This window comes from Arabidopsis lyrata, assembly GCF_000004255.2.
Source record: "Arabidopsis lyrata subsp. lyrata unplaced genomic scaffold ARALYscaffold_2, whole genome shotgun sequence".
Lineage (NCBI taxonomy): Eukaryota > Viridiplantae > Streptophyta > Magnoliopsida > Brassicales > Brassicaceae > Arabidopsis > Arabidopsis lyrata.
Genome location: NW_003302554.1, coordinates 17,356,954 through 17,368,874, shown reverse-complemented (window position 1 = coordinate 17,368,874; position 11,921 = coordinate 17,356,954). Strand labels below are relative to the sequence as shown.

The 11,921-nt window shown below is 30.0% G+C and overlaps 1 protein-coding gene and 1 long non-coding RNA gene across 2 annotated transcripts; both read right to left on the bottom strand.

Annotated features, from left to right (window-relative positions):
• Positions 1-7,118: 7,118 nt before the first annotated feature.
• Positions 7,119-7,917, bottom strand: LOC110231122. Its single transcript, XR_002334221.1, has 2 exons — positions 7,480-7,917; positions 7,119-7,301 (listed from the first exon to the last, which is right to left on the bottom strand). It is a non-coding gene; the product is annotated as an uncharacterized LOC110231122 (long non-coding RNA).
• A 349-nt stretch (positions 7,918-8,266) lies between these two features.
• Positions 8,267-10,062, bottom strand: LOC9325170. The gene is made up of 2 exons (XM_002887613.2): positions 9,946-10,062; positions 8,267-9,714 (listed from the first exon to the last, which is right to left on the bottom strand). The coding sequence occupies exon 2, from the start codon at positions 9,689-9,691 to the stop codon at positions 8,486-8,488; it is 1,206 nt and encodes a 401-aa protein (XP_002887659.1). The 5' UTR covers positions 9,692-9,714; positions 9,946-10,062; the 3' UTR covers positions 8,267-8,485.
• Positions 10,063-11,921: the final 1,859 nt, after the last annotated feature.

The following is an 11,921-nucleotide window of genomic DNA, read 5'->3' as shown; positions in this document are numbered from 1 at the left end:
TGTAAAACCTTATAACTTGTAAAAACCTTATAAAAAAGCTTGTAAAATCTTATTATATCTTATAAATACCTTGTAAATACGTTGTAAAACCTTTTAAAATACATTGTAAAACCTTATAAATACCTTGTAAAAAACCTTTAAAACACCTTGTAAATTTTTGGCGGGAAAAATTTTCCCGCCAAAAATTAACGCCAAAAAAATTGCGGAATTACTTTTCCCGCAAAAAAATTTTTGGCGGGAAAATTTTGGGGGGCCAATTTTACGGGCAAAATTTTACAAGGTATTTTAAAGGTTTTACAAATTTTTACAAGTGTTTTGGTGGGAAAAATTGGGGGATCACTTTTCCCGCCAAAAAATATTTTGTATTTTGTGGACCTAATTTTGTTATATTTCCTTATATATTTATAATATCTTTTATTAAAAGAAGGGTAATTTAGTCATTTTGTACATAAAAGGGGTATTTTTAAAAATGGACATCCAAAAGGGGCATTTTTGAAAAGGGGTATTGAAAAAGGGGCATTTTTGTGAGTCTCCCTATTTATTTTGATTTATTTCTTTTTTACTTATTTATTTTAAATTTATCACCTTTTATTGATACTTTTTCCTTTGTTTGTGCCAAAATGGAATCTTCAGAATTTCTCTCTCCTTGCATTTTCCGAGTTTTGGGTAAATTATTTTTTCACTTTGTATTACTTATCAAGATTTTCTAATACTGTAATTGTGGTTTATATTGATTTTAAAGGGGACTTATATTTGATAAAATTAAATAACTATCATCAAGAATGACCTTATAGGATTTTGTTTCAAAATCAAATATAAACAAGTTGGTAAAAGTGTTTTAATATTTTATATTCACAATTAGATTTTTATTTAATAATATTTAAATCGAACTGATGTTACGTATAGTATAATAAATATAATTAGTCATTTTTGGATAAATTCCAAAATGTGAAATTATTGTCGTGGACTATTATAGAAGAAAAAGCTGTAAAGATTTCAATTGTAATATTGTTTTGTTAACTACGACCGTTACTTAAAGATATATTATTTATTTTTATTTTAGATTAAAAGAAAACAGAAAAATAAGTTTTGAATGATTTTTAAAGTTTTCTAAAAGTTAAAAGTGTAATTGATAAAAGTGTTAAATTTAGAAATTGTATACCATTAGATTTGGTAAAAATATTTAGATCAAATTGATGTAACAAAATGTATGAAAATACAATAAATTAAGTAAATTTTGGTTGATTTCAACTTGGTTACAAAATGGGTGATTGGTTGTAAACTTGTAATTGCTACCATGAACTGTTGTAGAAAATTGGTTATAAACTTTTGACTGTATTTATTTTTAATAGCTACGACCGTTACGTAAAAAATTGTTTATTTATTTTTGCTTTAAATTTTAAAAAAGGATTTGTAAATAATTTTACACTTTCAGAGATTTTCTATAAGTTAAAATTGTGGTTGACAAATTTGTTGGATGTACAAGTTGTAATTTTGTTTTAATGTTTACACATCTCTCTAAACCTTTTTACTCATGTTATAAAAAACAATTGATGTATCTTTAGTGTTAATTAAATTCTAATAAATTATTATTATTATTATTATTTCTACTTTATATATTGTATTTATTGGGTTTACATTTGGAAACCGTTACACTAGCATATAAAATAACACGACCCAAATTTAGAATATAGTAATTTGTACTATTATTATTGTATCATAATATAAATTTAAATCCAATATTATTTGTGAGTGAGTTATACTGTACACTATAAATTTTCTAAATAGAAATATTAATTTAAAAGCAATACTCTTTAAAGCATAGGTAATATTATTTTTTTAGTGTCGGAAGTAGTTAGTAAAAACTAATCACTGTTTAATTTTAGTTTTATAATGAATAACCATTAAGTGGAAAATGTGCAATAATGAAAAAAGGTGGGCACAAAATTTTTAAGTAGTAAGAAAAAAAAACAAAGCCATAGTTTATCATTATGGGTTGAATGTGCAATAATGAAAAAGGTGGGCACAAAAAGATATATACGAAGGAAACTGGAGGATTAATTTTAACCAATAGTTATTTATTACCAAAAAAAAGAAATTATTGCAGAGATTTATTGACAGCTGCGCATAAAGACGGTGGTGATTATTACATTAGTGGGTTTTTGTCCGTCCAGCTAAATTGTCTTAAAAAGCCAGTTTTAAAATCTCCTTTAAAAAAAAAATTGGAACTTATAAAATAATGAGAAAAACATAAGATTATTATCTCTTAAACTGAAGTTTTCAGTAATAAATTCGTATAATATAAGTTTATAAAAGAAAATATACACAAATTCCAATTTTTAATTTAAATAGTCATAAGTTATATAACATTGTTTCTGGATATTGTATAGAGTATACATGTCAATGGGTTGTAATGGAAAATAATGTAAGGGAAACAAAAAAATGTTATAAATCAACAAAATGTGGCAACTGAATAATTCAATTTATTAAATAATGATAAAATAACAGGATTATATATATATATATATATATGTGTGGACAAACAATACAATTACTTTTTCTTTCAAATATATTAATTTTACGGAGGTTCAATTCAGAATAAAAAAGGATAGGGGTAAAAGGTAAAACTTAAAAAAAAAGTAGGTGGAGATGAGGATGAACTTTGCTTTTTGGAACGAATACAGTGGCGGGTGACTTACGTATTATTTGAAATTACCAATTTGCCCCTAACGTGGATCCCATTGACCTTTAATCATTGAGGGTTTTTAAGCTAAGCTAATTATTAATCTATTTTCTTAGCTCTCAACATTTTAAGACTTTAAAATCATTAATAAACTAAACCATCCTGATTACTGATCTGGATTTGTCCCCCCTCGCATTCACAAATTCAAATTATTTTAATCTCCACACTACTGATCTCTTCCACACTCTATAAACTCGGGCTCGATTTCAAATCGATCAAGAGGTTTGATGATTTGTGATAAATTATTTATATGACCCAAAGTAATTAGAATAATAAATATAAATAATGAAGGGATGTTGGAAGGGAAGTGGTTAGATTCAAGTCATTTTCGGGACTGAAGTAAATGGATTGGTGACCATTTCCCGTTTGAGGCCATACATTACATTTCCTCCGTTATTCATTTTTATTTTATATTGTTGTTATTGATTTTTTTTTGCATCATCTCAAAACCGATTTGACGGCCGTTATTCAACTAAATCAATTATTAAAACGATGAGAACCTAAACCATCAATGTCAATAGTTCATAATATTAATTTCTCCCAACGTCCCGTTTTAACCTACAAAACTCTTACATGAAGTTTGGAATAAACTTTTGTTTTGTTGTTAGAAATGTTTTGGATTGGACCAAAGTTCATTCATTTTTTGGTACTTAGGAATCAAAAAGTTAGGAATGAACTTTTTTTAATTTAAATACTTAGGAATAGTTTTACTATTATGTAGTTTGGTGGTAGAATCCATTGTGCGTCCAAAGAGGGCTGTTTTCGAAGTTCGAACTTTGTTTGAGAAAGATCTATATATCTAGCTTCCTCGACCGAAAAACGTATGTCCAAAACATTTCATTTTAAGCATAAAAAAAATTACTTTTGGGCCAATCTTAGTATGATTTTGAAATCCAACATATTATGTGTATGGTTGATGTAATTTGCACAAAAACACACACTGCTAAAATATATTTGGGAAAGGATTCTAACAAATAATTTTTAATTGGAGTCAGAGTGTTATTGACAAGATAAGAGGTAAAACACAAACAAGTAAGAACATAATGGTCGACTAGTAAAACGAGATAGCATAATTACTATAATAGTGATGATAAATCTGTTGCAGCTTTCACGGCCTTCATAGTTTGCAGATTTTACAGTTACCATAATCGTGATATTTTGATCTCTGTCTATAATTGTCACCATTATCCATTTAATAAAAAAAATATCTGTGATTCTGTATTATTGTAAACTATTTGAAGAAACTGTATACTTTCATCTCCTAACGCTTGAAAACTTGTTTTTACTTTACAAGAATGTATATATATATGAATTTACTAACATGGTGGTAGTTTGGGGTTGTAGTAAATTGTCAAATGCAAGCAAATTTGGGGTATAAGACTAATTATCAGCCTACTCAGCATAGCGTTAGGGGGTAAACGATTGGAATTTTCATCGAAATTCACGGCATGATTAGGCAGTAAATGTTAATTAATAGCGTTAGATTGAGATATAAATTTAATGAATTACACGAAAATGTTTTGAAAGGTGATATCAGGGACCATCCTTTTGGTAGCTCCTAAAAGCATTGAATATGATTTTTTTTTCTACGAAATTATATAATAGCCACTCGATTTTCGCATGGCTCGACCCTTAACGTTACAATTTCTATCTTATTGTATAATTATACTTAATAAAGAAAAAGTATATTTTAGCTGTCGTGGGTCTTTTTCGTAGATGCACTTCCGAGTTGAAAACGACCATTATAATAACGGGTCTAAAAAATAGCATTGCGTACCATTATATAATATGCATCTATATATATGTTACTTTACTAAAATAAGTGTTTTACACTATGTTTTTGTGAAAGATGTTTATCAGAGGAAAGTGGTGTTTTTTGGTTTTAGATAAAGTAAAATGTCATAAAATTCAGCAAAAGTGTATAAAAAATATAGTAAAATGTGATTATTAATACACAATGTTTATTCACATAATTTAATTAATATTTGTAAACAACATGCATACAAGCAATGATGCATTAGCGCTTAACTTTTTTTTTATCCATAACGAAAGATATATATTTGTGCTTAGAAAACCCTGTCAAAAATTAAAGATATTTATGATTACTATTTTTCAAATATGGTGGGTTTACAAATTACAACCCTGCTAAGAATAGATTAAATAAAATTATACAAATGACAGTTTAAGAATAAGGTAAAAAACCCTAAAAATTGAACAGAGACAATAGTGTACAAATAAACCATAAAATTTAGTAATTCAATTATTGATGGGCCATGGTAATTTTAAGGTGGAGGGAAAAAAATGCAAGTGGATTGTGCAAGGACCCATCTAAAAGGCGAAATTACTGCACCAATTACACCAACAAAAAAATAGATGTAAAAAAAAGTTTGTAGTTTGATCACTTTTTTTTTTTTTTCTTTTTTTTGTTGTTGTTGTAATACTCTCCTTTTACTTCCATGATTTCAACTTTTTTATTCCCTAAGACTATTGCGAAAATAAAAATAAAAGTTTTGTTTTTGCGAAAATAAATAAATAGTACTCTCTCTGTTCTAGAGTTTTGGTTTGTTTCACAAAGTTTGATTTTGTAGATTTTTGTTTTATTTTTTATTGATTAAAATTAATATATCGTAAACTTCAAAACGTAATGATTCTGTTTTATAATACTGTTGGTTCAAAGTTATTAAAAATATTTAGTATAAAAATTAATTAACAAATAATTAAACAATGATTACTTCTGAATATATGTGAAAACTGTAGAACATCAATCTTTGGCCAAAAAAGAGCAGAAAGTTTTGAGAGTTTTTTTTTTAAAAAAAATTTAGCATACAGTTCTAAAATCAGCTTTAGTTACCATCATTACTCGCACGACTGCTTCTGCACGGAAAATCATACATATATACACACAGATATGAGTGTGCACGGAAAATCACACACAACACAAATATGTGTGTCAGTGAATTACTGTAATTGTTGTGCTCCGAACTGGTTAATCTTCTCTAAAACCATCTAACCCATTTTCCAACGTGGCACTTATGTACAAGAAAAGAACTATGGAATTTTAGTTTCCATACTACAGTTTTCATTGTTTTATTAACTAAACAGTCTAAAGACTCTAAACTAGTTAGTCGAATTCAAATTCAAATTTATGCCAGCTCAATCAGTTTTCAGAATAACCTTAATCTTATTCTTAATTATACTATTTGCCTAGGTTAAAATAAAATCCATAGTGGACATATATAAAGTCCATATATATACATATATCATATTATCATGTGTATATCTCTTAATTTTTTTTCTTTCTTTCACATAGCCTGAGATATATAACGGCGGGTTTTGGATCCATGTGAAGGTGCTTCGCTGTCGTAAATTGTATTCTCCTTTTTATATTAATCCCTTTTTACTTCTTCTATCAATTATGATTATGATGATAAATTGATAACGATACGGTTTAGGTGCGGTTCTTTTCGATTTATACAACCGACAATATTATAAGTTGAAATAGAACCGAAGTTTCTGTGGTTTAACTTGCTTAATAAATAATTACATCCACTAAACTTATACAATGTGAATGAGAATGGATTGTTTGAAGACTGGTGAGGATGATTAACATGTCTACATCAAGCATGAAGCATCTATAAATATTATATGGTCTACCTAAATATCATGGTGCAAAATAAATATAAGAATCTATGTACGTAACAGACAAAAAAACTCATTTTAAAATGGGAGCGTTGGTACTTAAGGATCCACAAATCACCCGGAGAATAAAAATATATTTGTATAATTTAAAAGAATAAAATAAGTAAATAGATTATGCTGCAAGAAGATTAAAAAAATTATACGAGTAAGTAAGGCTAGCAAATAACTTATAGTACAAGAGAGATTTGTCTAAATATTAAACAATAAAAGGTTGATACAAACGGGTCCACATATAGGATTAATTAAGAACTTCAAAAGGGTAATCAAAATCTTGGGATTATTTTTTAAAAAAGTTGGTAGATATCCATAGATTAAAAAAAAAAAACTTTGTTGTTTTCAAGCCTCCCGTTTAAAAACAAGGACGAGATAAAAAAAGTGAGAGTCAAATTCACGATGAGTTTGATTTATGTAAATGTGAATTGGTAATAGAAAAAAAGTTAAGGCGTGGGGGTGTAAAAAAAAGAAGGGAGTGAGAAATGGAAAGAAGAAGAAGTTAAGGGGTAGAAAACGAAATATAGAAAATCACATGGGAAGAGAGGAGGGCATGTGGGATATGAGTTATCTACGCCACTTTCATCTTCCCATGTGAGTTTTTTACCTCTCAGTTTTTCTGTCTCCAGCTCACCTTTTTTTTTCCCTTGTGTACTTTGTTGTTGTTAATAGCCTCTGATTTATCTTTTTTTTTGTCAACTGATTTTATTAATGATAAACTTGGTGAAAACACAGCCTAAACGAGAGAAACTAAAGCACAAACGAGAGAAACTAAAGCCCAAAAGAGGGAAACTAAAGCCGACAGACGCAGTAGAAGTCTTCGGAATCAATAGCCGGAGGAAAACGAGAAATCTCCGGAGTCTAAGCCCTATAGAAGGGAAACAGAAGATAGTAAAACCATAAAACAGAAAAAACTCAAAGCAAAACGAAAGAGGACGAACCCTTAAACTAAAAGCATAAACAACTAGGCTAAAACTTTAAGAAACATACTAGACTCAAGAAGCAAAAAGAACTCTTCTCCTGAAGCACTTGTAGAAGAGACTTACCAAGGACGTCCAAAGCCAATCCAAAAATAACATCCACCACCTCCTATCATAATGAGAGCCGATCTCTCGAAACCAGAACCAAAGCTATCATAGCCTCTGATTTATCTAGCAAAAAAAAAAGAGAGAGAGGTAAATTTAAAGATTTAATCAGGTGATGTGTTGGAGTTGGAACATGAAAGTAATAGCGTCAAGTAAAAGCTTGTTTGTTTTTATTGTACAACTTAAGCAAACAAACACTGTTAAATTGTTGATTTTACAAATCTCCCATTCAAATATATGTGAATGACATTTTCATTGCGTCGTTTGTTAATTAAGAACCTTTTTTGTAATATGGGAAAAAAAAAGAAATGAATAGAAAAGGTAAAACAAATTGTTGAAAGATAGAAAGAGAGGAGAGGCTCTTGTGAACAAGGAAAGGGCAAAAAAGAGGTGAAAGATGGAAGAAAAACAAAGACAAACTTCACATTCTTCTTTTGCTTTTCCGAAATCTCGATCACACATTTCATATTTCACTTTTTTCCTGATTTTGTCATGAAATTTTCCTTTTATTCATGGCCTAATTTTTTTCTTACTAGCCCAAACCACATTTTTTGGGCCAAGCTTTAGTTTTCTTTTTTCTTTTTTTTTTCCCTATAAATAAAAGGCAGCTTGGAAAGATTCTCCAATATAATTACCTAAAAGCTCAAGGCTAAAGAAGAGCCAATTTAGTTATTTAGAGGTTGGAGTGTTGAATAGTTACTCTCAATTCTTGTCACTGTCACTGATACTTACAGGACATAATCAAGCATAGAGAAGAGAACCACTTTCTATATAACCAAGAATATAACATCAGAAATTATGAAAATGTTTTTTTACCTCAAACTTTAAACCTTTGCTAATAATGCCTATTGCAAAGTTAAGCAACCAGTTAGATTACCGATCATTGTTGCAAGTCTTCTTGATTCATTTCTTTGATCCTTATCATTGAAGCCATATATGATCAAGAAAGTCTAATGCTCAAGATTCTTCACAATTTGGCACCTAATTCAATTCGTTTCAGTTCAAGAGTCATCCTTTCATTCTCAAGTTTCATCCTTTCGTTCTCCATTCGCATTTTTTCGAGCTTCTGGTCTCTTTTCTTACTAAACACCTCCCACCTAAATTGTTGTCTCTCCAATTCCATCAACTCCGCTTGAATCTGAAGCCTGCGTCCTTCTAACTCAAGAGACTTAGACTCAATCCGCTGCCTCTGTAAGCCAGTACCTTTCTCACTGTCTAGTGACATTCCTCCACTCACATCAGCTTGGGAACGAGGCAAAAGAGGGACATCATAACCCTTATTCGGATCTTCATGGCTCAGGCTTTGTCTTAACCTCTTCAAGGGACGGTCATCATGGACTCCTCTACAATCCCCATGAGACAAATGGTGTTCCTCACCATCATCCTCATCATCAAGATCTTCATTCTGGTGTTGCCCATGTTCATCATTATCATGATCATCACGGCTTCCGAGTGTAATCAAGTGAAGGGATCTCTGTACTGCAGGGTCATGAGGCAAATGCAATCTGTTTCCGTTATGATAGGAACACATCTCCTCATAGAAAAGATGTTTGGAACTCATGATTTTCCTAACTTCTTCTTTCTCTTTCTCATTCAAGTAATCAATCTTATCCAAGAGTGCAGGGTTCTCAACAACCTCACAAGAAGTTCCCCTACCAAGCATCTCATTAAGCTTCTTATACCTCTTATTAAGATCATTGAACTTATCCTCGCATTGCTGTGGCGAAACACGATAACCTCTTTCATCCATGACTTTAGAAACTGATCTCCACTTGCCTTTCTTCTGCAAAACCGCAAATTTCCTTCCGCAACCAACCTCGGAAGTACTAGAGTCCTCACCGATATACGAAAGAGCAGTTATCATCAGCTTCACCATCTTATCCATCCATTTAACACGTTGCCAAGGAGAGTTGTTCTTGGACTTGTTTTGACCATCACAACTCAAACATAGTTCATCCTCTTCACTCATCGATTTCTTCCCTCTGTCGACATTGTTGTGACGTGCTTCCATAGTAATGTCACAGCCCGAGTCATGTCGAGAATTTGGATGGTTTTGAGTCTGATGCATAGCATTTGGACGAAGATCTCTCATAGAAGAACCAACTTGAGAATCAAAGCGTCCATGAGCATTTTCGCCACGAACAATGCCTCCTTGCGAACAATTTTCTTCCATTTCTCCACTCTCCAAAAGAAAATCTGAATCAGAGTAAAACAAAATTCAGCCTTTCTCCTCAAAATCCAATTTTCCTTAGATTTCTCCAAATCTAGAATGACAGAATATGAAACCTCTCATCTAAACCTAAATCATCCGAGTTAACTAAGCTTGTTAAACAGAGCAATCGCAAGCAAAAACAACGAATTTCCATAAACTATAAAACATCGCTACCAAAAGACGAGATTCAAAGAAGAGGCATAGAAACAAACGACCTTTTAAAACGATTGAAGACTAGAGGAATCTAGGGTTTTAGAGAGCAGAGTACAAGTAGAGAGAGGAAGAACTCTGATCACTGAGTCTGAGACAATGCGTGTGGCGGACAAAACATTTTAGAGGGAGAAGAAGAGGGGTAAATGGCCTTTTTCAACCTCAACTATAGGGTTTTTCCAACCTAAACTATGACCTCCAATCGATTTCAATCCGAACCTAAAAATAATACAAAATCAAAACCTAAACTAATGTAAATGAGCCGATTTCAACACGACGTGAAACAATGTTAGTTCGGAAGTTAACAGTTTTCAAAGTTATTTATTTTATTTTCAAAGTTTGATGAATGTTGTAGAGAGAGAATTACCCAAGGTTGAGTAACCGTTAACTTCCGAACTAACACCGTTCCGCGTCGTGTTGAAATCGGCTCATTTGCATTAGTTCAGGTTTCGATTTTGAATTAATTTTGGATTTGGATTGAAATCGACTAGGAATAATAGTTTGGGTTGGAAAAACTCACCTGCAAATAGTTGAAATTGAAAAAGGCTGTTTTTCGGAGAAGAAGAGAGTCTTGTTTGTTAATAATCTTTATGGACTTTTTAGTGACAAATCACAAAAGTTTATGTCCAATGTATCAGAAGATATTTGGACCCACCATTTCTTTTTATTTTATTTATTTTTAAAACCTTTTTTCTATTATTGATTGATTTAGGTAGTAACTCCAAATATGTAGAGTATGAATTTGAATATGGAAATAAATGAAACTTATATGTTTTTTTTATATTAATAGGATAGGATTGTCAAGGGAAATCTAAGTTTTTTTTAATCTTACTTTTATTTTTACTTCCTTATTGAATCATCAATACAACATTGCATGATTTCATTACTGAATCATGTCAATCACAATCTACTATACATTTTTGCAGCAGTTTTTGGGGTACCCAAATCGGGTCAAATTTATTTAATTTTGACCCGGAAATCTTCAATCGGATCTTTTCTTAAATTTTGACAAAATTAAAAAACGAAAATAATTAATAAAATCTAAAATATATATACTTTCTCAACTAATTACTATATTTAAACGCTTTATTTATGGTATATTCTCCACGATTTTTATAGATAAAGAAATCAAATATGATGATTTAATGCTAATATAACAAATTTGCACTAATTTCCTAAAACCTCTCTACCTAATTTAAACATAAATATATGATTCTTATTTCACTTTTATTTGATCTTATATTTATATTATTTTAAATTATTATAAAATATATAAATAGTTAGTAAATTTTAGTTTTTTTTTTTCTGCATATGTTACAATTCAAATTTTTTAAAACGGACATATATTACTCAATCGATGAATAAAAATATGTGTGTAATCTATATTAACATTTTTAAGAACAAATTGAGCATTTAATCATGTCGTTATTTTATTCAGACCCGAAATTGAGTCATTCAGATCTTTCTTTAATTTTTACAATTATCTAAAATGGGACAGTATATCACGGGTGAAATCCTAATTAGTATTTTAAGATACAATTATAAATTGTTTTTACGGGTTGGTCCAAAAACACACACTAATTTAAAAATATACATGGAAACTATTTGAAAGCAACTTTCAAATTAACTCGAATTATATGACATTTAAATAAAAGTGTTATTAAAAAAATAACAAAATGATGTTTAATTTCATTTTAGATTATATGGTTGGACGGGTTTGGGTCAATATTAATACGAGACAATATACCACATGTGAAATCCTATAAATAACAAATCAAAATACAATTATACAATCTTAAACACTAAACAAAACAAATACAACTTAAAATTTTTTATTTTAGATACAACGCATGTGACCCGCGGTATACAACAAAAAATATTATACACAATAAATTCATCAATTTATAAAAATAAAAAAATCAAATAATTAACCCGCGGTACACCGCGGGTCATATCCTAGTAAGTTATTATATTATCACAC